Here is a 16,320-nt window from a genome sequence, read left to right as displayed (position 1 = left end):
AGAAAAACGTATTTTTTCCATCCATGATAGTTATAAAAAAAAAGCTTCGCAGTGCTTTTTCTTTTCCTCTTCATTTCATTCTTCTTTTTGTATCATACCTCATCAAGTTACATAAAATGGGCTTATTTTCTAGACACAAACATAACACAACATCTTCATCAGCGCCACCTCCATATACACCGTCACCTGCACCTTCTTCACAGCAAAGCTATGCTCCACCATCACCACCCAAACAACCTATAAATCCTGACAGTCGACCGTTACCTCAAGGTTGGATTTCTCAATATGATCCAAACTCAAAACGATTCTTCTACGTTTACACGCCAACTGCTTTGTGTCAATGGGAGCATCCTGCGGACAAACCTCTAAATGCAGCACCCCCACGCTCTCCAAACGCTGCCGGAAGAGCTGGTGAAAGTGCTTCGTACTATAATCAACCCAGTGCGCAACAGCAATCTTATTATCCTCAACAGACACAACAACCCTACTATGCTCAACAACAGCAACGGTACTATCCCCAACAAATGCAACCCCAATATGTCATGGCCGGAGGTAGCCGTCCTATGGGCGGTGGTGGCGGTATGAGTTTTGGTAAAATGGCAGCAGCAGGTATTGGCGGCGGTTTATTAGGTTCTATGATTGGCGATGCATTATTCGACAGACCAGACACAACCATCATTGAAGAAAATAACTATTATGACAATGACTATAATGATTTTGACGGCGGCGGCTTTGGTGGAGGAGAGTTTGGAGGTGATGACTTCTTCTAGACTACACTTGTATATTCTTTTCCCTTTTTTTCTGTTGAGCACAGCGAAAAATAACATTTTGAATTTTACCAAAAATGGAAAGCTGATCATCTGTACATTCGACAGTTATTATTTCATCGTTGGTCATTGTAAATTATAGTTCCTCGATTATTATGTAATTAGTATTTTATCTATTCCTCTTTATATACAACACGTTTTTATTACATATTGTAAAAATAAATATAACAATATTGTTCAATAGCATAAATAAGGGTGGGTTACCGGAGTTCTTCTGTTGACTAGGGCGGTATTGATTTGAGAACCTGCTCGTAGACTAAAAAGTTGAGTGAATGTATAGGAAATGCCCGCAGCAACGTGACGTTCAGACCACGGTAAAGGCTTCTGACGCCTTTCTTTTTGACCAAAGTAATAGCACAATTCACAAATCCGCTGTACTTAGGTTTAGGGTTTAGAATATCCTTCTGCAAATTTGTTTTCACAGCATCCACAGGAAATACAATTAACCAGCTTAGTATGCCACAAAACCCACCTGATAAAAAGTGGGTGATGGGTCCTGAAATGTAGCTGTTATTACCGAAAGGAGAAGAGGTGGTTGATAATATCCGCTTCATTGTTTCATAGCCACCGAAATAGAGACTTGTTCCTAACGCATCTCTTGCTATTGTATAGCAAATTGCACGACATAGTTAGTACGGCCAATTTCTGTCACCAAGATGCCAGCTGGAACAGAGTTTTTAGTTTTACCTGAATGACATGCTAATCCGTTCCATAACCCAAAAATGCCTTTCCTTTGTACTATCTTTTTCACTGCTTTCCAGCTCGATGCCTGCTGTCTTTGATCTATCGCTGTTGACGTTGTTACTGAGGTGGTGGATTGATTTATGTTATGCTGCATTTCTCTCAACATGACCAGCTCTAATTGGCGCTGTATTTTTACTAATTCTAAAGGGCAGCTCAGTAGCGCAATAAAGGCTCCACTTACGCCGCCGCTGAGAGAAGAGACGGTCATCACGGAACCCAAGGTATCGTATCGGAAGTTCGACTTGGGTGCGCTCAAGAGATTCTTTTTTGTTTCTTCGTATACAGAAAAGGAGACAGACTTGATGATACTGACTGTTACTAAAGGCGGGATCATGCCTCGGAAGAAGCCTCGTGTACCTTCCTCAGCATATGTTTTCCTAACACAAGACATGATCGATGAATAATAATGAGTTTGCATACGAGTTTTGATAGAGTCAAACTTGATGTGCGTATGATAGTGGAAGGATGTGAGTTGATCTGTTCTTCGACAGCATTGTTTTGCAATAGTTTTCACTTACAGGAAAACCTGCCAATACAGATGTCCAGGCTGCACCTGACGCTGCAAGAATCGTTCTATTTTCTACAAACCCGTTAGATCTAGTTGTCCGTTGACTATTAGGGTGTTGCCTTTTTGCTTACTCTGTAATAGCGTCTTTTGCTTTGTTGCTGTAGAATGATCATCCTGTTCTTGACTTATATAGTTTTTACTATGTGTAGATTGCAGAGATCAGTCAACTGAACCATAGATCTACCATACCGAACCAGAAAAATGATGACGTTTATATTATTTCACCTATAATTTTTCGTTGACATCTTCGTTGGTGGTACTGTGTATCTAAAAAGATCAAGATATATTTCTTCTTGTATTCAAATAGGTATATTTTACTGGTTTATCCAGTATGAAATGAGTGTATCAATGCTTCGGTCTATGTACAAATCTTGTAAGAATACGAAAAAGGTGAAGAAAAAAGCAAGGAAATCAATGATTTTCTGAAATAAAGGGACAAATAAGAAACCTTTCCCCGCTCCAGGGTTTTAGAGGCATTTTACTGGTGGATGCCGTTCCTCCCCTTTATCATTTTCATGCAAGTAGCGGTTTCTCTTGTTCTTTTTTTAGTTCAATTCGCTTTTGAATAATCGTCGCATTCATGACCACAGCACCCATTAGCAATAGTGCTATTAGCGGTATAGACCTTGAACACTCATTCACAGCAGCAGCACCTCGTGTAGAAGATAGAGAATCTTCCGCTTATAAAGAAAGACATAAAGTGCTTCGTTTACTGTACGATGTGCTAAAATATCCAGAGGACTATTGTAGACGTCGTTATACGGACCAAATATTGGACGCTAGAGACGACTATGGGATGGTTCCTCTAAAACTGCTACATAACAAAATAGATAAAATAAGAGACTATCCATACCAATATTTGCAATACTGTTTACAGCATGTCGATGCCGATCATAGTTACCACGACAATTTTGTCGTGAACTCTGATTTAACTGAAGTTGGATTAAAATCAGACAGACGACATTTCGAAACAGATCCTTATGGGTACTACACGGATGGCAGCGTAGATGAGGATGATTCTATACAAAAAGGCGTAAAAGCCGCTGAGAAGCCTAAATCAGATACTACACCCTCCAAGAGACTTGGCGATGCGAAAAAAAGTGAATCATTGAAAAACCGGAAGAAACAACGCATGGCCGAAGTGGAGCCTGTCATTTTTAAGGATGGGACCTTTTATGCGGATTACGAACATCGACAATTTTTCGCAAAGTGTGTTTCTAAGGAAAGAGACGGAGGATTATCGTTAAAGCAGATTTATGACTTTGACGTAATATCAGATATAGCTGCCTTAGGATCAAGCAATCCATTTTCAGTGAGGATGAGAAAAAAAATGTACGTTATTACTTGATTACTTCTTGTTAATCTATTCTGTAAACTGACTTCTTAAAACATTATATGAATTCACTATTAGGCTCATACCAAAGAAGATATGCTTTAATTGCGGAAAGCCCAATCACGAAGTAAGAGATTGCCCAGAACCTAGAGACGCTGAATCTATCAGAACCAACGCTTTCCAACGGAAATACGATGCTTTTCTTAAACAAACTATGGACAGGCGGCTACACGAATTCCTTGAATTGCAGCAAATAGCGAGCAAAATGGAACCAGGGAAGTTATCAGATGAACTTAAAAGAGCCCTGGGCATGGATCAAACAGAAAGTGAGCCGCCTTATTACGTCAATATGCGTAAATATGGGTATCCACCAGGCTATCTCAAGCGTATTAAGGCATCTGGTAGCGAAGTCTCTTCAGATGACGAAGAGGATGAGCACGAGATCAAGATATTTGCGAATGAAGAAGATTACCTTGAAGGGGAAAATGCAGAAGCCAAACAGACCGCTAAGACATCTAAATCATCAATATCATCATCAACATCGCTACAACAGCAGCAATATAGTTATATCCAAACTGTTACATATCCAGGATTATACCCTGACACTACATATGACAATACTTATCACACCTTCAACAATTATCAGAATCAATATGCATATTATGGTATACCGTCTTATGACCAAAGGAATGAATATCAATACCAGCAGCAATATCATTATACTTTACAAGAGGCTCCCAATGGTACCGTAGAGCTTTCTTACTCAGCACCCTATCAAGGAGCAGTAGTGCTACAAGATTCCATACCTCAAAACGATAACCAAATTGATAAAGTCGATGAAGGCATAGTAATTGAAGATGACCAGTCAGAAGATATGGTAATAGATGATGATTCTTCAGCTGAAGAATCATCATAAGTACTTCAGCATCATAAACACAACTTTTCAGATTCTTTCACTGGCCAAATTTAATGGTCCTCACGATAACAAGCTTCATTACCAGGAATTTTCCTTCATGTCAATAGTCATTTCATTTACATTTTTCGTATCGGTTTAGTTTCCTGTTTTGCATCTCATTGGCAATATTTGAACTGCACTTAGCCTTTTCCTGCGAAAATATCTGATTTCTCTATGAAGCGAGACTTCAGTACTTCTTTTAATATTCCATGCTGAAGAACAATAAGGTATAAATTATGCATACCACTGAAAACTTGACTGAGTATAGCGGAAAAATCGCGACATTTATTAAATTAAGATTGTAGTTATGAGTGATTATTTCTTTTAAAAAGTATCAAGTACACGTATTTATCGATCTTTTTTTTTTCTTTGCTCGTTCAAAATCTGTATAAAATCTTTTGTCTTATTCATCTATTATTAGTCGTCATTCTATTTTTCCTCTGTTATTTCAGCATCAGTAGTCTTGACTTCTTCATCATCAACAGGTTCGTCTTCCTTTTTGTCAGCAACAGCAGTATCGTCTTCGGCTGTTGTGGAAACTTCATTGGGTTCAATATCTGTTGTCTTTGCTGTTGATGATGCTACTTTTTCTTCTTCTTCTGCCTTTTGCATAGCCTTAATTCTTTCTTCCGCCTTCTTCTTATTCATTTCAGTCACTTTAGGTTGTTCCTTCAAGTAAAATTCTTTACGCTCCTTCAACTTGGTCAAAGTAGCGGGAATTTCAGAGATCTTGGTGGGTACAGTCACTTTGATATCGAAAAAGGATTCCATAGTAGCAAGGGGAATTTTAAGAGCTTCAGACTTGGGATCCTTATTTCCTTCCTTCTTTTGGTTCTTTTTGTTGGATTTCTTATTCTTATTGCCAACGAAGAAGAAGTCTTCTTCATCACGCTTCTTGATAACCATACCATCTAAAGTGTCCATCAAAGCATTGACCTTGACATCATTCTCATTACCAGTAGCAGCATTCTGGTTATCTTCTCCCTTATGAAGAAAGCCTTCTAAGAAATGAGCCAGATTATCGCAAAGGGCAATTTCACTTTCAAAAGCAGGCAAAGAGGCCAATTCCAATTCTTGCTTGGCAGCTTCTTGGCGCTTTTCCAACTCTTCTTGCTCCTTACGTAATCTTTCTTGCTCTTTCTTGAATTCTTTCAACTTACGAACAAAAGTATAGTATTCATCGTTATTCTTACGATGCTCGTCACGCATAGATCTCATCTTTGCGTATGCTTCGTCCAAAGCAACCTTTAAACGATTACGTTCGTCAAAGATTTTTTGACGTGCTTCGTATTGCTTGTTTTGTTCAGTATGAAGCTGCTTAAATTCGGCATCGAGTTGCTCGTAACGATCACTGAGACGCTTGGCTTCCGCGTCATCAATGTTCTTTTTCAATTCATCGTAAATTTGACGCTCCTTGTTAATAGCATTTTGTTGTTCAACGATATCTTCCACAGAAAGACGATTACGTTTCAACAAAGAAATTTCTTGTAACATCTAAATCAGAACCCGATAATTTTTTTTCTCTCAGTTAATCATCATGTTGCGTGGAAGAAGTCCGAAGTTTTGTTTCCAATGTTATCTTCATCCCACAAAATACTATACCTTCTTTTCCTCAACAATTCTAACACCTGCCTCAATCTTCTTTTCTAGTTCACTATGGAAGCGAAAAGCAACAGCTGTAATTTAATAAAACTGTCATACGTTTATCTTTGTGCATGTGCATTCAATGTAAACATACGCAATACGAGCATCCACTTCGGCAGTTGTCTTGAAAGGGATCTTTGATTGGAAACCTCTGATAGAACCGACCTATTCATTTCATACGGGATGTGCGTGATATGTAAGAATCCGTTGCTCAGAGACGAAAATACTTAGGCTCCACTCGTGTCCCCTCTCATTATTCGATTGTATGCTCTTCCCCATTCTACTCCCGTATGCTCCCTCTCTACCCTTTTTATATTTTATTGATAGGAATACAACATTTACCTTCTTTCGGATAGAGTCATTTAAAGCATCCAATTGATCAAAAACAGCCTTACGAGTTTTCTTCAGTTCCGCTTGTTTATCACGAATTTCATTCAACTCGGCCTTAATTTGTTCACGACGGGTATTATCATTATTCTTAGGTAACTTTGCAATTTGGTCGCGAACAGCGTCCTATAGATAATAATAGAAACAGTGACATATATTAATTATTCAGTGTATGAACGATGAGAGTCGATAGTGGCTGAGGAACAGAGCAAACCCGCCTCAACCAGTGTCGTGATGGAGTTTAGAGATGACGATAGCTTACGAATTGCTTTTGGATTTTCTCGATATTAGCGTTGACATTAGCTAATTGCTTCTTGAACTCTTCTTCGTTGGGCTTCTTCACGTGTTCAGGGAGAACAGGTGGAGTCAAAGTAGAAACAGACATGTTGAGGACAAGTGCAAAAAAAAAAAAAGGAAGGGGAAGAGAAAGTAGACAAAGAGAGATAGGTGTTTGCGTCAAACGGGAAAGTAATAGGCACAAGCGATAGCAGCGACAAGCGGGCTATGAATGAACTCTCTACAACAACGTTAAATAAAACCAGCCAATGGGGTGTTATTATGTATATTGAATAAGCCACTCGCCCTTTTTCAGCTGATTGTATTCCGATATGCTGAAAGTTATCTCAAATTGGCCAAAATTGATGCTCCTGTAGCCTTTTTTTTTTCAGTCTTATACAACATCTATATAATACTTCAGTATGGGTAAAAAACCTTTCATCGATAAGAAAAATGCCAAACATTTTCATGTGGTGCATAGATCGCAAAAGGATCCGTTGATTAATGATAGTGAAGCACCTGATCGTGTTCTACAAGAAGTGTTGCCTGCTAATCAATTAAAGGTAGATCTCGATTGTAGCTCTACATTGGTTTATTTAAACACTTTGAAATCAACTTTTTCGCTTTTGTATTATTGTTATAGCACAAGACTCAGGAAGAGATTGATAGAGTTAAAACAAAGCCTAAGAAGCTAACACAAGATGAAATCGATGCGTATGTACAGAATTTCTTGTATTTTTGGCAATGGATATACTCTTGTCCAATACAGTTTATCAACAGTTTTCTTTTTTGTTGAACGCCTTTCATTTTTATAGACGTATTGGTCAAGCTGCTCAATATGGTATTTTCTACGATGATTCAGAATATGATTATATGCAACACTTGAGAGTCATTGGTGAATCCACAGATGCCGTCTTCCTGGAAGCTCCCAAGAAGGAAAAGCCCAAAAAGATGGAGAACGATTCGTTTCTAAAGGAGGATAAGGACGAATATAGAGAAAAGAAGAATCCTCAACTTTTCGAATTACCCAGCGAAGTTTTACCTTCGGCAGTAGAAATGTCAGTTGGTGTGATGAATCAGTCCACGGGTATGGATGGCGGGTTACAACCTGACATGGATCCTCGATTACGTGAAGTGCTAGAAGCTTTAGATGATGAAGAGTATGTTGAAGATGATGTAGATGACTTTTTTGATGAGCTGAATGCGGAAGGCGATCCTTATGTACCTGAGGAGGAAGAGGATGAATATTTCGATGATGAAGTAGAATATTACTCAGATTATAGCGATCGTCAACAACAGCAATATGAGGAAGGAGAGGGAGAGGGAGAGGAAGAAATCAACCAAGAGAATTATGATTGGGAAACAGCATTTAGAAAATTCAAGTTAAGTCAAAGTCAAAACAAAGCAACTGGCTCAGACAACGATGACGATAACTTTGATCGACATACCAAACAAACCGGATTTTCGGTCTCTTCTTCAGCCATGCACCGTAACCGTCAACTTCGTTTGTTGGATGATCGGTTTGAAAAAATTGAAGAAGAATACAACGAAGATGATGATTTTGACGAAGACGATGAATATTTGGACGAAGAAGTGGAGCAAAGAGAAGATTTTGATGCTATTCTAGATGAGTTTTTAGAAAAGTACGAAATCTTGGGCAAGAAGATGGAGCCGAAATTAGAAGGCGATTCACCTGCCTTACAGTTGGAAAGGATTCGTCAAGAATTACCCAAACCAGATGTGAAGGAAGTAGAAGATGCCGAAGAGAAAAAGTTTAATAAGCAACAAGAATCCGTGGCGTTAACAAGGGCTGCATTGGAGGGCCTCAATGGCAGTACTAAAAGTAAGCTGAAAAAGACCGAGGATTATATTGGCTTAGAACGGCCTGTACAAAAGCAAAGAGCAGCTTGGGATGTGCAAACTGTCATTTCGACCTACTCCAATTTGGAAAATCATCCAGCACTCATTAGTGATAGAGGGCTCTCACGAAAGATCAGACTTGATCCCAAGACCGGTATGCCCATATTAGTGGAGGTAGACCGTAGAAAAAAGACGAACAGCAAGATGAATGAGACATCAATACCCGAGGAAGATGAAGATAATGAAACTTCAGAAGAAGAGGATGAAGAAGATTATGAGCCCGCTGAAAATAAGGGTGTACCAAGATCAAAACATGAGTCCAAGGAAGAAAAGAAGGCGCGTAAACAGGCGGCGAAAGAAGCGAAAAAGGTAAAATCATAAAGATGGGTTAGCCGTTTTCCGGATTATTCACTGATGTCCTTTTGATTTATAGAATCGTCGAGAAGAGAAGAAAGCGACAAAAGCAGCATTTAAGAATGAAGAAAACAGACAAAAGAGAATCTTGCAACAAAAGCGTCAAGCTAAAGGCGCTACACATATCCCTTAAACATACATATCTGCAACAATTTCTTGACTTGCATTCGCTTTTTTGTAATATAGTATCAACATATGAATAAATCTGTATTTATCTAAACTTGCTCTTATTTAAATCAGAAAAGAAAAGACTATCTATGTATTCTTATTTCTTGTTCTGTTGGTATAACAAAATAGATTTATCCATCTATTCTAGAGAATTCTAAAGTGATATAGAAGAAATCTATATTACGTAGATGTTAAAAACGTTCTTTATACGCTCTTCTGTCCAATTCAGGCAATTAGTTTTAAATAAATAGACATACACCCCACTTTTTTTTTTTTTATTATTTAGTAATTCTCTGCAGCACTCGAAAGGCCAGCACGGCCCTTTTGACAGCTTTTTGGATCCACACTGATAAGATCCTTTTTCGGAGTATGTTTAGCCGCCATCTTTTCTAGGGGCAAAAAAACCAAAAACACACACAACAGATAAAACATTTCTTTTTTTAGGCTTTTTTTTTTTCTTTCGTTTCGATCAGGTCATAGCTTAAATGTTTACCATCTGCTATATTCTGCAAGCTTACGATGCACATGTTTTTACAAACAGACTTTTTGTTTGCAGCACATGAAGAACATGCTTCTGTTACTAAATATTGAAAACGCAGAAACAGCACAGCGACAGTGGATCCTGCAGAAAAAAGAAAATGATGGTTATACGACAGTTTGTGTCAATATGATGAAGTCCGCTTTTCTGAATTCGGTAAAATGATAATCCTTGCGTCAGAATATAGGCAGATTTCACCTGTGTACGAAAAAAGAAAAAAAAAAAAAAAAAGAAATAGAAAAAAAAAATTTGACATATCTGGTTGATATGGATTCAAAAAAAATAAGATGATATTGCAAACGATTACAAAGCGTTTTTTCTGTTTCTGATATAAAATTCTTGGTTATTTTCTGGCCCTTGATTTTTCTTTCTTTTTTTTTTTTCAATATTTTACTCTTTACTACTACTTAATATTACATAATTTGAGATTAACCCAACTAGTTGATATCATCTGTCACTATTACAGCTATATTCTATACTATTACTCTTACTATTACCATATTAATCTCATATCAACAGATCAACTAAGCACACCGATAAATGCTTTTATCATTACGTAGACCTGGCAGATTGAGTTCTTTCAAATGGAGTTGGCTACAATACCCATTTTTTGCAGCACTTATGATAATGGATCTTGTCTTTATCGAATTTCCACCTCTATGGGCACGCATTATCATTGCTGTCTTACTCGCTTCATCACCTTGGATACCCTATATTAGACGATTCACAGTGCCTGCCATGGTTGTCTTTACTTGGCTTATCACCTTTTATGCTGTACAATTTATTCCCAACGATAAAAAACCTCAACACATCTTTGTCAACATTTTACCTACTCTTGAGCGTATCATTTATGGCGCTAATCTCTCAGAGATCATCTCGCAACACACACATCCTGTTTTAGATATCATTGCTTGGATCCCTTATGGTGTGATTCATTTTGCTTTTCCGTTTGCTTTTTCATTGGCCCTTTTTATTTTTGGGCCACCTGGTACCTTGGCCGTATTCGGTCAAGCTTTTGGTTATATGAATTTAGCAGGTGTTTTAACGCAATTGATCTTCCCAACCTCTCCACCATGTAAGTTTGTAGCAGTTATGGAGTTATCGGATCAGAGTATTGACAAGCGATAAATGCTGACCTATCATGTTGAAAATTTTTTGGGCCTTTTTTGTTTGATTGGTTAATAGGGTACGAACTCACTTATGGTTCCGCTCCTGCTGACTACTCTATTCATGGACAACCAGGCGGCTTGGCCCGTATTGATGATATTTTAGGCTTAAATCTTTACGGCTCCACTTTTGGCAACTCTCCTTTGGTTTTTGGTGCCTTCCCTTCCCTGCATTCGGGTTGTGCTACCATTGAAATGCTTTTCTTGGCATGGTTATGCCCCAAAGCCCGTTTTTACTGCGCTTTTCATGTGATGTGGATGTGGTTTGCCACTATGTACTTGACTCACCATTATTTAATTGATCTTGTCGGTGGATCTATTTATGCCACGTTGGCCTTTTTCGCTTTCCGTCACCAATTGCCTACTATTCGTAAGGGATGCACCACCCGTCTGGATTATATTGACACAAAATTACCTGTGAAGTGCACTATCGGTAATTTTATTCGATCTATTGAAATGGAAAAGTTTGTAGAAAAGCTTCGTTTGGTTAGAGAGAACGACGTGGAAACATCTGATACTCAGATGTTACTCTACGAGCATATCAATAACGATACCACGGCTTCTCCAGCATTGACTTCGACATCCACTGTGGACGATATGACAGCAGTTACTTTGCAATCTGCCAATGAAAAGTTGAAACAACCGATGTATATCGATACTTGCACAAGCAGCCATGCAGACAGTAGCACTTCGCCGGATACTATGTCGTCTTTAACTTCAACAGCCACTTCGCCCACTTGTTCAGGCCCACCTTCACCTTTGACTCCGCATTCTGAGGTCTTTCCTCATCACGAAATGAAATATTTTGCGTAGAACTTCCCGTTTTTCTATGCAATTTCCACTACCATTACCAGCGCTGTTTAATAGACAACAACGGATACTCAGCAAAACCACGTTCTCTTAATAATTTTGCCTTTTTTTGAAAAAAGTACCACCTATACATAGACTACTTAATTAATTTCACCATACCACTTATTTGTACCTAATTTTGCTTTGTTTTTTTTTTTTTCTTAATACTGCATCATACTCTTTACTTATCTACTAATCCTAATTTACATAGACATACTTTAATGCCCTTTCTACCTATAATAATAGTAACTAATCCTTCTTTATTCCTAATAGTCATTATTCGCTTTGCCGATAGGTTTGAATCCCAATAAATAAGTAACCTTGTCGTTTGGGTTTGATTTTATTTTCGGAACTTTTATTTTGTCAACTACAACCATTGAAATGAGTAGGAATAAATAAAGGTGACGGAGAGGGTGTTGTTTCAGCACATTCTGTACGATTTCCAACGCTGAACTTTTTCAACCCCGTATAAGTTTTAATTAATTTAAATCTTGGAAGCGACTCGATAAGTCTCAATCCTTTCGGCAGTGAACACCGGCGGTGGTGATATGGGCAAACCCAGGACTTCTTGAACAATTCGCAATGTCATTCCCCATAGATAAGGGCTATCGTTATTGTTTAGTAGTGAGATGGCATCTAAATTGTCCTGGTTTTTTGCGCTTGTATTGGTGATAGGATTATAGGGCACCAAAGGATTGCTTGATAAATAAGTAATAGGTACCCCTATTGTTTTGTAGGATGATTTGAAGGCAATAAATGACGATGTATCAGTCATCTATCTCTCAACCTGCAATAGTGTCTTTTCGGGTGATAATCTCACAGTAAGTATTTGCTACTTCAGTTTTTTGTAGCATTAATTTAGGCGTCACGGGCGTCAATTGTAAAAAGACTATAAGATGAAAGTCCAACAAAGCAAATTAATGTCCTACACTTTGAATTGCCCCCTCATTGAATTTTATCATGGTGTTTTCTACCGAATGGTATCAAAGTCATGTCCAGTTTCTTTTGGATCGTATTGTACTTGATTTTTTTGGCAGGGAGAGTGCCAACAAAGGCAAAGTCGTTCGTTGAGCTCAGATCCACTCCTATTTCTTCTCTGGTTTCCCGAACAATAGTATCCAAGACTGTTCTATCTGTCGGTTCATTTTTACCCCCAGGGAATGCGATATGTCCTGACCACCTACATTTCGTCCCATGGAAGTGTCGTGTAAAGATGTTTTAGTAGCTTTCATTAGCAAAACGCTCCTCTCTGTGTTTGTTTGTGTGAACTCTCTTTCCACCTACAGGTCTCCTGATTGAGAAGCTCGTTGTATGAATAACATCTCAGCTTGTCCTTGACCTTGTTTTATCCAAGGTAGGTCAAAAAACTCGTCCAGCTGAAAGTCATGGCTCTTATTTTGCTGATGTCGTGGTTGTGTGTCATTTCTTGCATGAGCGGTTTTCCAGCGAATAATGACAGCTACACAAGCTGTTCTCACCTCCTTGGCCGGTCTCTGTGTTGGTACTGTGGTATGGTGATCAATACCAGTATTTAGACATTTCTGAATGATCAATTTTAACTCTATCAGTAAAGCATAGCACCAACATGAGTTATCTATGCCACCTTTCTACTACGACCTAATGGGCAAGAAACAAGAATATTTTTTTATCTTTTTCATCTGCATAGCTATGTACCTTGTTTTGACATTATCACCCACAGAAACAAAACAAAAAAGGTACAAGTTAAAGCAATAAAAAAAGGGTGAAGAAAAATTATTGCTTTTTTTTTTGAAGAAATTCACTGCTTTCACCTTCGTGCATTGTCATGTGCCACTATGCTAAATTTTCTTATTTTAGTGTTACTAGGTTGGAAAGCACAGGAAGTCTATTTGTATCTACAATTTTTTAATCTGTAACAATGTAAATAATGTGATATATGGTGGGAAAGATTATATCGATTGTAAATGATGGATGAAATGTGCCTTTGTCTAAACTCTTCTTGTGTTATTATAATGCTTCTTTCCCCAATCGAACGGAATATACCTGTATTTTACCATATGGCTGATCTGTCTTCGCATGGTTAAACCGAATAAAATGATGAAATACATCAATAGGATGGGCCAGTAGACAGGAATATCAAAGAATGGAATAAAAGAACAAACCAGCGAGATAACTGCAGCCTTAGTAACAGAGTACCTATGAGGGGCGAGAGATGTGTTTGGGAATCAAAGGTATCGTGTTAGTCTATCTCCTGTTTTTTTGGCTAAAAAATAAATAAAATAAATAGAAAATAAAAAAACTCTACCAAAACTTGAATTCAGGAAGTCTACGGATAAAAGGTTTGAATTCTTCGTCGTTCTTCGTAGGAAGAGTGGGTCCTTCTTCCATTTCGCTCGCTTGAGCATCCAACTCAATAGAGGGATCAAACTTGGGTGTCAAGAATGCCAAAAATAAATTCAACATGTAAATGCCTACATTAGGTCGACAATTATAAAAGCGCAGTTGAGTCACTCATCATCATCTGTAACAAGCGCACACTAATCCCTTTTCCTGAACCGCTTTTCTTTTTCAACCAAAGCAAATATAATCTCTATTCGTCTTTTTACCTAATGCATAACTAGATGACAAGTAAAAGAAATGAAAGAATAAGCTTTTTTTTGCTTCGCTTGCCTCAATGCCAGTTTGTATAATCACTCTGAAAACGTCAACTTACGCAATGATATACCATCCTTCTGCCAAAATGACACGAGCCATAAATAATACTAGTACTATCACAGTTCCAGTCCATCGTTGAGGTGTATAAGGTGTTACTTGGTCTAATACTACTTGGAAGCGCTAAACAATAATAGAGATGGTCAAAGGCCTCGTCAATAGCGGACACAAAAGAGGCTGTACCTCGATCGAAAAACACAAAAGAGAATGTCGATCACAACTAACGATGTACAGTTTCCTTGCTTTTCTTTGCTTCGAGAATTGGATACTTTACTCTTTCTAGGTTTGACTTTTGTGCTAATAAACTAGAAGTTGCTCCTTCGCTTGGTTCACTTAAAAGGTCATTCATTTCCAGCAACTTTTTTTTTTGCGTTTGTTCAGGAAAGAAGTGAAAGAGAAAAGCAAGAAAAAAAAAAAAAAATGCAGGAAATATCAAAATTGAACCATAAAAATTAATGAACCGGAAAATTTGGATACAGTTCTTGATGAACACATTGAATGAATAAGCTGTCGCTGCCAATATATCTTATGTTTCCCATGCCTGAAAAAGCGCTCAAAAGCAGCATGCATAATTTCAATGCGTTGATAAAAAAGGACTTCTCTTTTAAATCTATGCCTGCAGTAGCAATTACATAGGCTAGACTACTGATAGATACGAAAGCAGTGGAACTCTCTAAAAGTATTTGTATTAGACATTTTGCAACGCAATCTTTTGAACTGCTTAGAGTTACAATCGTCCATTTCGAGGTGGCAAGTGATCACCCTAATATCTATTGAGCGCTGCAACATTAGGCTAGTGTCATTTGCTTCAAGCAATTAGATTATTGGTAACAATGTTAAAATTAGAGTGAATGTATGATGATTTTACGAAGAATGCTACGTGCTTGTTTCTTCTTCATCATTGCCCTAATTCCTTTCAATTGAAGGCCTCAGTTTCAAAGAGTAGTTGTTTGGTATTTTAAATAGTGTCTTCAGAATAAAGCAGCCGTGAAAATGTCGAATGGGCCAATCCCCCATATTCTGAAAACTGAATGACGTAAGCCCAAACCGGTATTTTTGTGCTGCCCTGGACTGTGGATGAGCTGTTATTTGTTTCTCCACACTCGACTATTTTTTTGTCTTTTTTTTTTTCTCTTTGTTCTCAGTTATTCATTACCTCAACCACTACCTTTCTCCCTTCTCTTTTTTCTTGACTATCATACATAACAATAACATGATTGCTCCTATCGCTGGTAAATTCCGTAAACAAATTATCAAAGACATCTCTATCGCTCTTGCCCTTGGTGGCGCTGGTGGTGCTGCTTGGTGGAACCTTTATCACATCCCTCAAGCCCAACGTCGCGATGCTTATTACGCCAAACTCGAAGCCAGCAAGCAATAAGATTTTTATCACATGGATCTATACAACCGCTACAGCAAAAATTGTTAAAAACCGCCTCACATAATCTATACATCAAAAAAAAAAAAAAAAGCGTCAGCTCAAATTAGATGGACAAAATCGATTGAAAAAAAATTATAGTCTTGCACACAACTCGTATCATCTTGTTCAAATTCGATATTCGAAAACTTTTTCGTTCTTTTTTTTTATTCACAACGTTGCCAGAGAAAAAGATTTTATAGTTTCAATTTAGAGAATCTTGGACTCTACCAATAAACTTCTTATTCTAATTTCAAGGTACCTATCAACCTGTAACAGACATGTAAAGACAACGGAAATACACAAAGTTTTGCCCCAGTATTGTTCAGGATGCATTCGCAATGGTTTGGGTTGAGCAGAATGGTTTAAAAAAAGAAGAAAGGAAAGATGAAAAAAGAAAAAAATACTGATGACTCTCGTTGAGGCATGCAATGAAGTATGTTGCAGTCATTTTGCGTATTTGATTCTTTGATGGGTCATTAA

At 37.9% G+C, this 16,320-nt stretch overlaps 9 protein-coding genes across 9 annotated transcripts; 5 read left to right on the top strand and 4 right to left on the bottom strand.

Moving 5' to 3' along the window:
- The first annotated feature begins 27 nt into the window (after positions 1-27).
- Positions 28-966, top strand: BDF20DRAFT_882796 (uncharacterized protein). Its single transcript, XM_053081747.1, has one exon. It carries the CDS (start codon positions 117-119, stop codon positions 768-770), a length of 654 nt encoding a protein of 217 aa, XP_052934177.1. The 5' UTR covers positions 28-116; the 3' UTR covers positions 771-966.
- Positions 967-2,531, bottom strand: BDF20DRAFT_882793 (mitochondrial carrier domain-containing protein). Its single transcript, XM_053081746.1, has 4 exons — positions 2,365-2,531; positions 2,211-2,278; positions 2,090-2,151; positions 967-2,010 (listed from the first exon to the last, which is right to left on the bottom strand). The coding sequence occupies exons 1-4, from the start codon at positions 2,382-2,384 to the stop codon at positions 1,429-1,431; spliced, it is 732 nt and encodes a 243-aa protein (XP_052934176.1). The 5' UTR covers positions 2,385-2,531; the 3' UTR covers positions 967-1,428.
- Positions 2,532-2,719: 188 nt separating this feature from the next.
- Positions 2,720-4,388, top strand: BDF20DRAFT_914943 (uncharacterized protein; the record flags this gene model as incomplete). Its single annotated transcript, XM_053084252.1, has 2 exons — positions 2,720-3,471; positions 3,551-4,388. 2 exons carry the CDS (start codon positions 2,720-2,722, stop codon positions 4,386-4,388), a joined length of 1,590 nt encoding a protein of 529 aa, XP_052934175.1.
- On the bottom strand, positions 4,360-6,876 carry BDF20DRAFT_882784 (uncharacterized protein). The gene is made up of 5 exons (XM_053081745.1): positions 6,721-6,876; positions 6,414-6,584; positions 6,166-6,236; positions 6,030-6,081; positions 4,360-5,921 (listed from the first exon to the last, which is right to left on the bottom strand). The coding sequence occupies exons 1-5, from the start codon at positions 6,841-6,843 to the stop codon at positions 4,857-4,859; spliced, it is 1,482 nt and encodes a 493-aa protein (XP_052934174.1). The 5' UTR covers positions 6,844-6,876; the 3' UTR covers positions 4,360-4,856.
- A 172-nt stretch (positions 6,877-7,048) lies between these two features.
- On the top strand, positions 7,049-9,169 carry BDF20DRAFT_882781 (Low temperature viability protein-domain-containing protein). The gene is made up of 4 exons (XM_053081744.1): positions 7,049-7,297; positions 7,378-7,448; positions 7,550-9,012; positions 9,147-9,169. Exons 1-3 carry the CDS (start codon positions 7,157-7,159, stop codon positions 8,973-8,975), a joined length of 1,638 nt encoding a protein of 545 aa, XP_052934173.1. The 5' UTR covers positions 7,049-7,156; the 3' UTR covers positions 8,976-9,012; positions 9,147-9,169.
- Positions 9,170-10,284: 1,115 nt separating this feature from the next.
- BDF20DRAFT_792486 (uncharacterized protein) lies at positions 10,285-11,279 on the top strand (the record flags this gene model as incomplete). Its single annotated transcript, XM_053076212.1, has 2 exons — positions 10,285-10,789; positions 10,900-11,279. Coding segments are annotated over 2 exons (885 nt in total), but the record flags the coding sequence as incomplete, so codon positions are not given.
- A 934-nt stretch (positions 11,280-12,213) lies between these two features.
- On the bottom strand, positions 12,214-13,535 carry BDF20DRAFT_837448 (NUDIX hydrolase domain-like protein; the record flags this gene model as incomplete). The annotated part of the gene is made up of 5 exons (XM_053079051.1): positions 12,214-12,452; positions 12,550-12,618; positions 12,704-12,909; positions 13,014-13,290; positions 13,520-13,535. The coding sequence occupies 5 exons, from the start codon at positions 13,533-13,535 to the stop codon at positions 12,214-12,216; spliced, it is 807 nt and encodes a 268-aa protein (XP_052934171.1).
- Positions 13,536-13,696: 161 nt separating this feature from the next.
- BDF20DRAFT_907083 (RER1 protein) lies at positions 13,697-14,769 on the bottom strand (the record flags this gene model as incomplete). The annotated part of the gene is made up of 5 exons (XM_053083342.1): positions 13,697-13,904; positions 14,014-14,179; positions 14,265-14,266; positions 14,422-14,543; positions 14,695-14,769. The coding sequence occupies 5 exons, from the start codon at positions 14,767-14,769 to the stop codon at positions 13,697-13,699; spliced, it is 573 nt and encodes a 190-aa protein (XP_052934170.1).
- Positions 14,770-15,508: 739 nt separating this feature from the next.
- On the top strand, positions 15,509-16,276 carry BDF20DRAFT_656620 (uncharacterized protein). The gene has a single exon (XM_053075960.1). It carries the CDS (start codon positions 15,634-15,636, stop codon positions 15,799-15,801), a length of 168 nt encoding a protein of 55 aa, XP_052934169.1. The 5' UTR covers positions 15,509-15,633; the 3' UTR covers positions 15,802-16,276.
- The last annotated feature ends 44 nt before the right edge of the window (positions 16,277-16,320 follow it).

This window comes from Mycotypha africana (genome assembly GCF_025528875.1).
Source record: "Mycotypha africana strain NRRL 2978 chromosome Unknown BDF20scaffold_8, whole genome shotgun sequence".
In the NCBI taxonomy this organism is placed as follows: Eukaryota; Fungi; Mucoromycota; class Mucoromycetes; order Mucorales; family Mycotyphaceae; genus Mycotypha; species Mycotypha africana.
Note: the sequence above shows the minus strand (reverse complement) of the source record. Positions and strands in the feature narration are given on the sequence as shown.